General features: G+C 39.3%; 2 protein-coding genes across 2 annotated transcripts; both read right to left on the bottom strand.

Moving 5' to 3' along the window:
- Nucleotides 1-3,046: 3,046 nt before the first annotated feature.
- Nucleotides 3,047-4,006, bottom strand: LOC128060605 (olfactory receptor 51G2-like). Its single transcript, XM_052652993.1, has one exon. The coding sequence runs from the start codon at nt 4,004-4,006 to the stop codon at nt 3,047-3,049; it is 960 nt and encodes a 319-aa protein (XP_052508953.1).
- Nucleotides 4,007-12,184: 8,178 nt separating this feature from the next.
- On the bottom strand, nt 12,185-13,132 carry LOC128059886 (olfactory receptor 51G1-like). The gene has a single exon (XM_052652152.1). The coding sequence runs from the start codon at nt 13,130-13,132 to the stop codon at nt 12,185-12,187; it is 948 nt and encodes a 315-aa protein (XP_052508112.1).
- Between the last annotated feature and the right edge of the window lie 1,964 nt (nt 13,133-15,096).

Here is a 15,096-nt window from a genome sequence, read left to right as displayed (position 1 = left end):
GCATTTGGAAATCCTGAGAATATATACTACATCTTATTCCACCTGGAGAGAACTGACTAAAAATTTTTTTGCAAAAGTATGTTTGAAGGGAATCTAAATATCTGTACCATATACACCTGCTGTTTTTGTTATATAGATGTGGGTATATAATGAATACTTTGCATACTCTAGTAAATCAGTTGCATGCATGCTGTCATAGCCAACTCTTTGCAACCCCATGGACTGCAGTCCACCAGGTTTCTAAACCCATGGGATTTTCCAGGGAAGAATGCTGGAGTGGATTGCCATTTCCTACTCCAGGAGATCCATGTCCTGCTCCAGGATGGAACCCATGTCTCTTGCATCTCTTGGACTGGCAGGCAGATTTTTTACCACTGTGCCACTGGGGAAGCCAAATACATCAATTCAGTTCAGTTCAGCTCAGTCGCTCAGTTGTCTCTAATCCGTTGCGACCTCATGGACTGCAGCACACCAGGCTTCCAATCCATCACCAACTCCCAGAGCTTGCTCAAACTTATGTCCATCAAGTTGGGGATACATCTAACCATCTCATCCTCTGTCCTTCCCTTCTCCTCCTGCCTTCAATCTTTCCTAGCATCAGGGTCTTTTCTAGTGAGTCAGTTCTTCACATCAGGTGGCCAAAGTATTGGAGCTTCAGCTTCAGCATCAGTCCTTCCAAAGGATATTCAGGACTGATTGACTGGTTGGATCTCCTTGCAGTCCAAGGGACTCTCAAGAGTCTTCTCTAACACCACAGTTCAAAAACATCAATTCTTTGGTGCTCAGCTTTCTTTATGGTCCAACTCTCACATCCATACATGACTACTGGATAAACCATAGCTTAGGCTATATGGACCTTTGTTGCCAAAGTAATGCTTCTGCTTTTTAATATGCTTTCTACGCTGGTCATAACTTTTCTTCCAAGGAGCAAGCGTCTTTTAATTTCCTGGCTGTAGTCACCATCTGCAGTGATTTTGGAGCCCAAGAAAGTAAAGTCTGTCACTGTTTCCATTGTCTCCCCATCTATTTGCCGCGAATTGATGGGACCAGATGCCATGATCTTCATTTTTTGAATGTAGACTTTTAACCCAGCTTTTTGCTCTGGTTTTTCACTTTCATCGAAAGGCTCTTTAGTTCCTCTTCACTTTCTGCCATAAGGATGGTATCATCTGCATATCTGAGGTTATTGATATTTCTCCCAGCGATCTTGATTGCAGCTTGTGCTTCATCCAGCCTGGCATTTCACATGATATACTCTGCATATAAGTTAAATAAACAAGGTGACACTATAGAGCTTTGAAGTACTCCTTTCCCAATTTGGAACCAGTCTGTTGTATCATATCTGGTTCTAGCTGTTTCTTCTTGACCTGCATACAGGTTTCTCAGGAGGCAGGTAAGGTGGTCTAGTATTCTCATCTCTTTCAGAATTTTCCACAGTTTGCTGTGATCCACACTGCTTTAGTGTAGTCAGTGAAGCTAAAGTAGATATTTTTCTGGAATTCTCTTGCTTTTTCTGTGATCCAATGGATGTTGACAATTTGATATCTGGTTCCTCTGCCCTTTCTAAATCCAGCTTGAACATCTGGAGTTCTTGGTTCACGTACTGTTGAAGCTTGGGTTGGAGAATTTTGAGCATTACTTTGCTAGCATGCAAGATGAGTGAACATTATTTGTCATTGCCATTCTTTGGGATTGGAATAAAAACTTATCTTTTCCAGTCCTTTGGCAACTGCTGAGTTTTCCAAATTTTCTGGCATATTGAGTGCAGTGAGTGTACTGTGTACATAAATTGCAGAATGACTATTATCATGGTGTATCATAAAAAATGGCAAAATAATACCACTTCTCAGGTGAATCTCACTTCTCTGCTTCCCATTTTCAGTTCAAATAGTGACTAATAAGCTGAAATTTCACAGTTCATGACATGAAAATACCTTTATTATTAGAAGATTTGCAGTTATAATTAGCAACAATTTGAACCATGATTTTTCTCCAGGTCTCCCTCATTCCCTAATTTATTGATCATAAAAAAACTAGTTTCTGAGAATTTTTTTTCATGATTAAGAGGATATTTACCTATTAGATCATTAATGAGGTCCTAAAAGTGGCAAAAAACACTTCAGGGTAAAGTGCCCATAGCAACATTTATCATATAACCATTACTATGAATACTTTTGCTTTTAAAAATGTTTGATGAAAGCTTAATTTATTAAAATTATATGTTATGAGCCTTCTGAAGGAACAATCTACTTACTTTCATTCTCATTATTCAAAAATGGGGTTATAACTCTGGCCAAACATATTTGCTGTTTAAAAGCAGAATATTGAAACCATCTTTGAAATTAATATTGAGAAATAGAGGGAAACAGCAAAATCCTGAAATGCCCTAAAAAGGAAACTAAGAAGTACTCCTATGCTTGATTTTCCCGTATCTAGAATTACATTTATTGCCTTATGAATACTTCATTATTTCCAGTCTTCCTCAAAAATATAACCCAGGCATTCATTTATCCTTTAATTCAATAAATACAGCCAAACACCTAATAAATAGAAAGTGCTATGTTGAAGAAAGGGGATGTAATTGTCAACAATAAATGAATTCATTCCCTCATGAAGATTATATTTAATGGAGATTTTCCAAAATACTTCTAATATCACTGAATTCCAAACATACCCATAACCCTATGTGCGCCAAATTCTCCTAAACTCCCAGGAAAAGCTTTTTTTTTATGTCCTTTTTTTTTTTTTTGATACATTTATAAAGTTTGGAAGTAATTCTTTACAGTCCCTTTTCCATTTAGAATGGCAATTCTCCCCTTGAGCCTTAAATTTTATGAACTTTTCTTCTAAAACAGAGGCTGAACTTTGTTTAATGAAAACCAAGTCACTGATGTGGTTATTTCTTCCCATGACTGAGAACTTTCTGTGGAAGTCGTTGTGTGTCTCATCCCTGTCTTCTCCCCATTATGGGACTTACTTTATGTTCAGTGGCTCATTAGAAAACTATGATGGAGTCTTGCATGCTTTTTCCCTCTCTACCAAAGACTTAACGATCCTGAGCATCTCTGATGTTGGTCCCATCTGAGCGGAAGAGGTGCAGCATCCTCAGTCGGATCTGCCTGGTCTTAATGGCATAAACCACTGGGTTGAGCACTGGAGGTGTGAGAAAGTGCAGATAAGAGAGCAGCACATGGCTGGAAGGGGAGGCTCGTCTGCCAAATCTGTGGATCATGGACAGGCCAATCATAGGTGTGTAGAAGAGCAGCACAGCACAGATGTGGGAGACACAAGTGTTGAGGGCTTTGAGGCGCTCGGCCTTGGATGCAATGGACAACACTGTCTGGAGGATGAGCCCATAGGACAGGACAATGAGCACAGAGTCCACCCCCAGTGTGGACAGCACCACAAAGAGACCGTAGACGCTGTTGATGTGGGTGTCAGCACAGGCCAGCTTCATGACGTCTGGGTGCAGGCAGTAGGAGTGGGACAGCAGGCGAGTCCTGCAGTAAGGCAGCTGCTTCAGCATGATGGGGGCTGGGATGTGGAGACCGATGCTGCGTACCACAATGGCCAGGCCCAGCCTGGCAATCCTGGGACTCGTGAGCATGGTACCATAGTGCAGGGGCTTGCTGATGGCTACAAAACGGTCAAAAGCCATGGCCAGCAGCACAGAGGACTCCATGATTGAGAAGGTGTGGATGAAGAAGAGCTGGGCCAGACACACGTCCAGGGCCACCTCCCTGACTCCCAGCATGTAGATGGAGAGCATGGTGGGCAGGGTGGAGGCAGACAGCCCCAGGTCGGTCATAGCCAACATGGACAGGAAGTAGTACATGGGCTGGTGCAGGGAGGGCTCTGACCTCACCACCCACAGGATCAGGCTGTTTCCTGCCAGAGCAGCCACATACATGGCACACAGAGGAATGGAAAGCCACCTGTGCACAGCTTCAAGGCCTGGCAGACCTGTGAGGAAGAAGGAGGTGCCAGTGTGGTTGGAGTCTGCCATGGTGACCTGAGGGGTGGAACTCCAAAAGCACAATCACATGTCCTAGAATTAAAAGATTACTGGGTCAGAACCTGTTCTATAAATTAATACATTGAAAAGATTCCCCAAAATGATTCTGTGATAATTACAGCCTTTTAATTTTTCCAAGTATTTCTCCTATTTCATAGATCAGAAACCCTTAAAAAACAAAAGTGAGTTTGAATTATTAGAAGAAATCATGCATATGTAGTAAGATTGGCTCTGGAGCCAGACAACAAAATTTAACCCTAAATCAGAATTTGAATCATGGTTCTTAAAAGGGAGTGAGACCATATTGATTCTAACTCTACATTATACATACTGGGAAATTAAATCCAGGATCCAGTGTAGTCAGTGTGTCTGATCTAAAAGCAGAGTTCAGTTTCCTCACTCCTTGTCAGGATCTCCTTCACATACTTTTCAGGAAGTACTTCTTTAATAAGGTGAACAGGAGAATTTTGCAGAGAGATACTTTCATACATACTAAAACATGGTTTCCTTTAACACATTAACACACCCATGTGAGCACACAAATGAAGCCTTTCTACATGCAATCTAAAATGCCAAGTTATGGACATTTATCCAAATATGATTCTTTGTCTAATGCCTATGATTCACTGTCTTATATGCATAAGTATAATATATAAATAGAATGATTCCTAACTCACTGCATATTGAGCAGGCACTTTAAAGATCATCAGTAAACTATTCAGCATTATATTTATGAAATTATAGGAACTAGAAAAAGACATTGTTTGCCAATAAATCAGAATTTAGCTCCACTTAAAAAGTAATTTCTGGAGGAGTACAAAAATCTGAGAGTAGATCTTTTGTTTTCTCTGTGTTCTCTCCCTTGAATTTTGGCCACTGTGTCACTCCGTGCCATCTCAACCACCTTTCTGTACTTTGCCCATTATGAGTTCCTTTTTGAGAATACAGTGAAAGAGAACTCAATTAGAAAGTTTTTTCACTTTCCTTCCTAATCATAAACAAAGGGAGATTACTGCAGTTTTCCAGAAATATAAAACATTAAAGAATCACAATGAAAAGGGTAATTTAATTTTGAGCAATCTTACTAAATCTTATACTCAGATGCTTTTTTTTCAGATGGTATTGGTATTTTTCCTTTATCACATTTCATTTTATATGCCAGGAGAAATACAATCCAGTATTACTCTCTCTTTGAAAAGGAGGTCTGCATGTTTGTGAATTCTTTCACTTTTTCTTCTTCAGGTAAAAATATGTAGTTCATTACCTTTTTATTTCATTTAAAGTACTTTACAGAACATTGTCATATATACCATTTTAAAGCAATTTAAACTTCAGAACGTAGCAAATCAGTTTTTCCAGACAAAGCAACTTAATCATGAAGAATTCAAATACTTAACTGTCCTAAGTTTACATAGATAATAAAAGGAGGGAGGCTTTCCTCATGGCTCAGGGGTAAAGAGTCCATCTGCCAATGCAGGGGACACGGGTTTGATTCCTGGTCCAGGAAGTTGCCACATGCTACGGAGCAACTAGGTCCGTGCACCACAACTCCTGAGCCTGTACTCTAGAGACCAGGAATCACAATTACTGAGCCCAGCCCACATACTGCAACTACTGAAGCCAGCCTGCTCTAGAGCCCATGCTCTACAGCAAGAGAAGCTGCTGTGGTGAGAAGCCTGCACACTGCAGCTGGAGAGTAGCCCCAGTTTGCTGCAACTAGAGAAAGCCCATGCAGCAACAAAGGCCCAACACAGCCATAAAGGAATAAATAGAATTATTTTAAAAATAAATAAGTGAAAGGAGGATCCAGGACTGGAAGTGATTCTTTCTGACTCAGTGCTTTTTACTCTGAATATTGTTGCTTGGAAGACAAATGCCAGTCAAACAGACTTGAGGTACTCACAAACCTTATCTTCAAATCAAAGTAAACTAAAAACTCTCATGAATTCCTGTTTTTTTAAAGTTCCTTCATAATGGCCCCTTCAGGTTTGTCTATTGTAAGCTACTTTCTTACCACCAGATGAGATGCCTTCATTTTCAGTCAGTAATCAAACTGTCTGAGGCAATGTTCAAGATTCAGGAAATAGAATGATGAAAAAAAATAAAATCTCAATAAAAAGAGATGCATGAGTCAATATTATTTCAAATAGGTGAAGAAGATAAAACAATGTGGAAAGAGAAGGGGGTGTTACTTTAGACTTCCCGATTAGGTTGAAGTTCTCTGAGGAGGGGGCAATTGAAGAAAGCAGAAGGATGAAAAGGAACAAAAAAGTTGGAGATTTTTGTGTATGTGATTAAGTGGTTGGATTGTTGTTGTTGTTGTTGTTCAGTCACTCAGTCATGTCCTACTCTTTGTGGCCCCGTGGATTGCAGCATGCCAGTCTTTCCTGTCCTATACAGATGTATCAAGGAATACCTTATGTTACTAGCACACAGGTTAACTAGGAGGTAGATATCTACGATAGATGTAATTGCAACAGAAATAAGAGAGTTAGGCGAATCTTCTAGAACCGATACCATCACTTAAGAAAACTGTATTCCATTTGCTGGGACTTCAGTGATCAGGGTGGTATTATCTTCTGTGCTGAATATATAGCAAATGGCTCTGAAAGTGTGGACCCTGGGTTAGCGGTATCATCTGCATGAGAAACTGTAATAAGTAAAAATTATTAGGTCCCACCCAAGTCTACTGAATGATGGTTTCTCAGGAAGAAGCCCAGAATTAAGGTGCTTTAACCAATTCTCCAGGTAATTCTGATGCAAACCGAAGTCTGAGAGTCACTGTGGGACATTCTTAGAAATAGTATTGCTTAGTAAACAGATGAGTGCAGTGCTCTTGAAGTCCCACTAAAACAAAAAAGTGGGGGAAAATCAAAAGGCATGAGTTAAGAGAAAAGGAACACTCAGACAAAGAAAGAAACCTTGCATCTTAGGGCTAAACTCTGAGATGGGATCAAAAAAGACAGTCACAAACTCAGAGTGTTTTAGTAGGATGTACCAAATGAGTTTACCATAGATCATTACAGATTAAAGAAACATGTAGAGATTATAATAAATAAGGATACTGTTTAAAAAAAAAAATTTTCAGGACTTCCCGGATGGTTCACTAGGTAAAGAATCTGTTTGAAAAGTATCACATTGTTAATAAGGTAATCTGTCCACTAAATTCTGTTGCTGTAGGAACGTGGACATGCTTTTTTATCCTTTTTACATACAGATTTATGAAATTTCTAGTCAGTTACTGAATTCTCATCCTATCTTCACCCTGGGGTTTCTTCAAAGTTAGAGAAGAATCTTTAACATTTCTTCAACAGACTGAAAGACCCTTTGCTTTACTCACAGGTTTTACATGTATAGGTAAAAGTACAATGAATGTCTCTAAAATAAGCAGATTCAGGGTTCCTGGCATTATTTCACTTACTTAGTCTTTGCGAAAATGGAGCTCTGAAAGAAGACATTGAGATGCACATATATGTAGTGTGTATTATTACTTTTTATGTTTTGTACGAAATTGACTGCCTAGAAGAGGGAAAGTTTTGTTTGTGTGTGTGTGTATTCATGTGTATGTGACAATTTTTCTTGTTTTAATTTAAAAAAAAAAGTATTTGCTAAGTGAAGGGATTTCATTGTAAGAAGCAGAATAATATGGTTGAAAAGTCTGGATACTTGCCTCTGGTTCAGGCTCCAGCAATAAAACAGTAAATAAATAAACAAACAAAGCAACTTCAACAAAACTTGGACTTAACAAGAGCTGTTTCCGTGAGAGTTAAGGATGCACTGTGAGCTTCTTCCTTATAGGAATTCCTCCTTTTGTTTTGTCCACAGATTTCCAACTAGGAGAAAACCTGTGGCATCAAGGTACAAAGTGGGAAGCCACACTGGATTTTCTAACACCAATATTTATTTTCTTCTGCAGGCACATTAAAGTGAAAATCTTGCTCAGTCATGTCTGACTCTTTGCGACCCCATGGCCTATACAGTTCATGGAATTCTTCAGGCCAGAATACTGAAGTTGGTAGCCTTTCCCTTCTCCAGGGCACTTTCCCATCCCAGGGACTGGGTCTGCAGCATCACAGGCAGATTCTTTACCAGCTGAGCCACAGGGAATGACCATAGAATCCTTAGGCACGTTAGAATTCAGATCAACAGCATTGAGAGAGAATATTCTGCCATGATAGTAATAGGGAATAATCAGAGAATAGACTTTGTGTTCATAAAGGATTCTCCTCTCACACTGTATACACACACTCACATATACTATGCTAATTTCACTTCTCCCATCATCTAAAGAATGGAAACGGGTGAATTGTACTAATTCTCACAGTGTGTCAATCTGATAGTTTTACTTGCAGATAAACTAAGACAGTGGATAGAAGAGTTCCTAGTAGCCTATAAAATATTTAGAAAGTAAATAATAACTGTGAATATTGTCCATCCTTTAACTTAGAAAATTTACTTACCATATTCAAAATCCAAGGCACTTTTCAATGCTGATTCTTCAGAGATTTAGACAAAATTCCAAGTAATCTTGATCACTTTAGGCTTATCAATTCACATCTTTTTGTTCACTTCCATCTTGCAAGGAGAAATAAACCATCTTTTCAAACTGTCTTCACAAACCAGCAATCCCCATACCATTCTGTTCCTTAAACTTTTCCTCACTTTAGCTTATCTCCCTTAAGGAGCATAGAATCCATCTGCCTAGAAATTCAGGTACACACATATCAGGCTGTATTTAAGACAGTGGGGGCTTTTGAAAATAAGTTACCAGCTCCTACTTGCCATTTAATTAGTTCTATCTGTTATGACAATACTTTTGAGAGATGCTTTAGAAAACCTATCCAATAGCTCTTGATAGTATCTGAAGATGAAGAGCCCCTTTTCTTCCTCTAAATCTTCAACATAATATCCTTTTCCAGGGTCTTAATTCAAAACATATTAACAAGTCCTTAAACTAGCACTAATAAGGAAACTTGGCAAACTGGTTTTTTTTTCTTCTTTCCACTCCAAACCCCATAGATTGTTTACTTACCCAGAAGGAGATAAGATCTGAGAACATTTCCCACCCCTCTCCTGGGTACATTCCTGAATTTTCTCCCTTGATGAACACTCTAGGCTTTGGGGAAGCAATTGCTTTTAACCATGTCACTCCCCAAACAAGTTTTGTAATGGGCCAAAGACTCTGTTGTGATTGGAAGTTCTTTGGACCTGCCAACGCTGAATTTTTCAGTTACTGTGTCCCTGATTATTCCAATTAAAAAGCAATTGGTCTTTTTGAGAGTACAAGCTTCAACATCAGAAAGGCCTGAGTTGAAAAAGTCTTTACTGGTAATTGTCTAAGATGTGCAGGCTCTTTTGGGCCTCATTTCTCATGTCCCTAAAATATAACATTACTACTACTGGGAAGTAACAGATATATGATTAACATCAATGGCCCTAGGGTTAAACTGTCTAGGATTGAATCTCAACTCTGTCGCTTAATAGCTCAAAATATTTGGGTATGTCATTTAATCTCTCATTGACTCAGTTTCCTTATCCATGAAATTGGAATAGTGAAAAGAGCTAATTCACCGTATTTTTGAGGATTAAACCAGGTACTCCATTAAAAAATTTAAGACAATGCTTGTTGTTACTCAAATATTTGAATAATTATCTCTTATTTTAATATTATTATTATTTTATAATACTATAGTGAGTTTTTAATATAATAATATATACAAATCACTAGTAAGTTATTTTAAAAGCACATAATAAACATGAAATAAATTATATGATAATGATGGTCATACAAATGCAGCAAAGAAACTTTCTATTGTTGCCACAGAAATTTTAAAGTTCAATAAAATGAAAGACTTTCCAACTTTGAGGACATGTCAATTTAACATGAGTTAAATAGAAATTAGAAATTTAGCCAGAGCATTGAAAACCAAGACAATTAATGCTACTATGAAATAATGTTTTGTAAAGTTCTTTGTTTCACAGTATAGGCAAAATAAAATGAAAGCTTAATTTTTGTAGACACACTTACTTGTCAAATGCCTGAGTATGAATGCAGAAAAATAGAGAGGCTTGAAAAATTTTCCACTTCAATTTCCACCTTCATGTTATATGTCATAAAGAAACAGTGGATATTAAACATATTCCAACTAATAAATAAATAACTCTAACTCTGGGCAAGATATGTAAAATATATCAAATCTTGAAAAACAAGCAGGAAGATCTTTGATTTCTTGTGATAAAGGAAACAAGATGTGAAATTCATATCCATCTGGGCTTTCTGCCTGACTGTGTTTTACAAGCTCAGACAGGGAAATTGAATGCAAATTTACAGCAGTTCTCTTCCTAATGGAGGAAAGTATTAGCCTGTGAGTGACAGACTTACTTGACCTAATGTTACCTAGTGTTACCAAATCCAAGCTCCTTCTGCTTACCACATATGAAAGTGAAAGTTGTTCAGTCTTGTCCAACTCTTTGGGACCCTATGGACTATACAGTCAGTCCATGGAATTATCTGGACCAGATTACTAGAGTGAGTAGCCTTTCCCTTCTCCAGGAGATCTTCCCAACCCAGGGATGAACCAACGTCTCCTGCATTGCAGATCGATTCTTTACCAGCTGAGCCACAAGGGAAGCCCAAAAATACTGAAGTGGGTAGCCTATTCCTTCTCCAGGGGCTCTTTCCAACCCAGGGATCGAACCAGGGTATCCTGCATTGCAGGCGGATTCTTTACCAACTAAGCTATCAGGGAATCTCAGCACATGAGAAATCAATAAATCTGAGAGACTAGGTGTTGAAGCAAGGAATACGACCTTATATAGGAAGCTAGCTGCTGTAGAAGATGGCAGACTACTGTCTACAAATAACATCTTATTGGGGTCTGGATGCCAGATTCTTTAATATAACACAGATGCGGGGGGAGGGGAAGGTGACGAAGTAAAAGGAGAAGGTCATTAATCTCACAAATGTCTCCTGCAATGGCCAGTCTCAGGGGAGTGATGTGTTAATTTCTTCCTTCCTGTAGATATCTACATGTGGACAGGGTCCTGAACAAAGGCATTTTGGTTTGACATTCATAGAGGGGCAGGATTCCCTATGGCAGGCCATTATGTATAGACAATATCATTTTAGTGAACAAAAGCAATGGTAAGCAAAGATTAAAATGAAAGAAATGGATACAATACACAGTCAAAATTTGCTCTTCCCTATATCACTAGTACAGATTATGTTTGTAATAGAGCAGTTCTATCAAAGAAGTTAACTTAAGATTTACTTTTGAAAGAAAGAAACCGTGACACCAGAGCAAATCAGTTTCTCTAGCTTTGACTTGTCTATGAAGGCCTAGTCAGTTCTCATAAAAACGGCCTTGCAGGATGACAACTTTGCTTACTTTAAAAATCTCCTTAAAATTCAGTTGTACATGGTATTCAACATTCAAAGACTATAACACGATAGTTTATGAAGACTCAGAATACCTCATGTCTTTATTAGAAAGTGAGGAGCAGTGCTTTCATTATATTCAGAGGGCTGAAGAATATTGGAGTCTGTATCTGCTTTTCATACCTCATGAAGCTTAAAGAAACACTGATCTGCATAATATTCACATTTTAATACATTTCATCTTATTATGATAATTAATGTATTTATTCCTTCAAAATGCACTTCAATTTTTTGAAATATTCTACTTGGCTTACATGAACCAGTGTAACTCACATCTTGAGTTAGTATGCAAATCATAAGAAAAACATATTTTGATTTCACATATTTGTCAAATTTTCAGACAGTACAACAAAGCAAGGCTCTCTAGCTTAATTTTGTATGGTTCTAGGTTTTTAGTTGGAAGGCATCATTAGATGTCATTTTGGAATCCTACTCTTCTAATTTGCTTGCTTTTACATGAAAATGATATTCTCAGGAGGCTGTCAGTTTCCTCTGCAATAATCTGAGTAGTCTGCAGACTGATAATGACTTCAAATAAGAAACATATTTGTTGGTTAGTTTGTTTTTCGTTAAGCAGGCACTGTTAAGCGGCTGGAAAAAAACCATAATGTATTTTGGTCAGTGTTTCTGACTAATTAATTGAAAGATTATGAAAAGTACTCTTTGCCTCCTCTCTGAGAAATCTTCAGTAAGCAGGCTGGTAATCATAACTAGGATTTCAACCCTGAGGCTCAGAATTTACTGGGTTGGAGCACCTTCAGAATGCGTGCTCGAATCTCTTTGGCTCTGACAGTGTAGACAATTGGGTTGAGCATTGGAGGTACAAGAAAGTGCAAATAGGAGAGAAGCATGTATATCTGAGCTGGCAGCTTCCTTTTGCCAAAGTGATGGATCACAGACAGGCTGACCAGTGGTGTATAAAATAACAGTACAGCACAAATATGGGAAATACAAGTATTGAGGGCTTTCAGTCGTCCAGCATTGGAAGCAATGTTCAATACTGCCTTCAAAATCATCACATAGGAGAGGAGAATGAGGACCGCATCCACACCCAATGTGGAGAGCATCACAAAGAGCCCAAGGCCACTGTTCACAACTGTGCTGGAACTGGCCAGCCTCAGAACATCAGGGTGAACACAGTAGGAATGTGACAGTGCATTCACAGGTGGGAACCGCAGTCTTCCAAGGAGGACAGGCAGGGGCAGGTGGAGGGCAGCACTACGGGTCACACTGGCCAGCCCAATGGCCCCGATGCGCTTGGCTGTCAGGATGGTGGCATAGCGTAAGGGCTCTCGGATAGCCACACAGCGGTCAAAAGCCATGGCCAACAGCACAGCTGACTCAATTACTGAGCATGTGTGGATGAAGAAGAGTTGCACAAAGCAGGTTGCAGCTCCCACCTTCCTCTGGCCCAGGAGAAAAACAGCTGCCATGGAAGGCAGTGTGGAAACTGTGAGGCCCAGGTCAGCCACTGAGAGCATGGAGAGGAAGAGGTACATGGGAGTGTGGAGGCTGGGAACAGACTTGACCTTGTGCAGTATGGTGGTGTTGCCCAGCAAAGAGAGAACATAGATGAAGCAGACAGGAACAGCTGTCCAGCAGTGAGCAGCCTCCAGTCCCGGGAAATCCATCAGTATGAAGAAGAAACTGCTGGCATTATTGTTGATAGGAACTGCCATATCTCTGAGAGAATTTTGCCCTTTAACAATTGTGGAAGCAACAAAATATTATTCTTTCATAGCATTTTCTATCATCTTATCCCATATGGTACCCCTGGCCCATGCCTACAGTAATACTGCTCTGGTCACAATACTGAATCATATTCCTGCAAAAATTTCCCTACGACAGGATTGCCTAGTCTCAGGGTTCTAATGCCTGATCTTCTGAGGTGGAAGTGATGTAATAGTATTGGAAATAAAGTTCTCAATAAATGTAATGCACTTGAGTCATCCCTGAACCACCCACCCACCCTCCTGGTCTGGGAGGCAAAAAATTGTCTTCCGGGCAAACCATCCTTGACGCCAAAAAGGTTGTTGACTTCTGCCTGGGGATTAATGCTGTGCTCTCTTCTTGGTGGCTTGTCCTAGTTGTCAGGATCAAATTTGGCCCTTCACATATAGAAAATTCCTTCCTCATATGAAGATGTTCCAAGGTATAAAAAACGCAAAGGGGAACTCTGTATTGAGAGCACAGTCCATGTGCCTAATCTAAAACAGTTTTTATAATATAATAGGGTTGTAAGGAAACCAAGATTCAGATAATTGTATCTAATGAATGCTCAGGGGTTAGGAAATAATGTATATAAAAATGTTAATATGAACTCTGAACTCCTGATATTACCAGATATATATTTTGCTTTGGCAGTCAGGACATCAAAAGTAACATCTGTGACAGGAAGACACCAAGAAGGGTTTGAGCTTGATGTGTTTGTTTACTGGACTCAAGTCTCTTCTCAATCCTACTTCTAGCTCTCTAAAAATATCTGAATAGCTGGTGCAGACATGTGAGAAAAAGAAGCTGAAGACTCGATAGTATTTGTTGTTGGAGATACAATATATTCTCAGTGGTCTTACACAATTACTGAGTTCCTGCTATGTACTCAGTTTAAGTCATAGACTGATATATGATATGTAATTGTGTTTTTGAAGGTCCTGTAACCCATGGGTCACCAGAGAACACGTTCACAAACTAGTTCACCAACTAGGGCACTGACCATGAGACAGATAAAGAATCCCAACTGTGAATCTGCATCCTGCTTTCCATGACTCCCCTTCTTAATGATTCTGGGTCTCTTGAGGGCAATTATTAAAGAAAGGACTAAAGTGAAAAATCTGAATTTATGGAGTTCTAAAGAAACTTTGTTGACATTGAATGGTGAGTCTCTTTGTTGGCATCCTCTTGGGAAGTCATGTATGTGGCAGTTATGACCAGTTTTTGTGATCCCATGGACTGTAGCCCACATAGCTCCTCTGTCCAGGCAAGAATAGCCATTCCTTTCTCCAGGGAATCTTCCCCACCCAGGAACTGAACCCAAGTCTCCTTCATTGCCAGCAGATTCTTCCACCGTCTGAGCCGCCAGGGAAGCCCTAACTAATCTTCATGATATTCTAATTATTTTTCATAAACTGACTGTAATGTTGCCAGATAAAGTAATAAAAGACACCTACAATCCCCATTCCACATGTTATCTGTTAGTCTAAAGAGAAACTCAAGAAGAATTTCTGTGGAGGGTGAGCAACAATGGTCAGAACCAAAACAAGTTGGGTAATTTAATAATAAATATCGGCAGCAATTATAGGACAAATGGTGAAGGAGGCAGTGACAGCTCTTCACTTTCATGCATTGGAGAAGGAAATGGCAACCCACTCAGTGTTCCTGCCTGGAGAATCCCAGAGACAGGGGAGCCTGGTGGGCTGCTGTCTATGGGGTCGCAGAGAGTCAGACACGACTGAAGTGACTTAGTAGCAGCAGTAGCAGCAGTGAAGGAGGATGAAGAATATGAAGAAGAAGAAGAAAAAGAAGGAAAAGGAGAAGAGCCATCTGTAAAGACAGCAAAAAGCAGAAGCAGGACTATCATATTTGAGAGGGATCTCTGATCCAAAGAAGAATACTGGAATTTTATGTGAGAACACTAATTTGAGAT

This window comes from Budorcas taxicolor, chromosome 15, assembly GCF_023091745.1.
Source record: "Budorcas taxicolor isolate Tak-1 chromosome 15, Takin1.1, whole genome shotgun sequence".
Lineage (NCBI taxonomy): Eukaryota > Metazoa > Chordata > Mammalia > Artiodactyla > Bovidae > Budorcas > Budorcas taxicolor.
Note: the sequence above shows the minus strand (reverse complement) of the source record. Positions and strands in the feature narration are given on the sequence as shown.

Coding starts and splice junctions, on each gene's coding strand:
- LOC128059886 (XM_052652152.1), bottom strand. CDS start 13,132: ATGGCAGTTCCTATCAACAATAATGCCAGCAGTTTCTTCTTCATACTG.
- LOC128060605 (XM_052652993.1), bottom strand. CDS start 4,006: ATGGCAGACTCCAACCACACTGGCACCTCCTTCTTCCTCACAGGTCTG.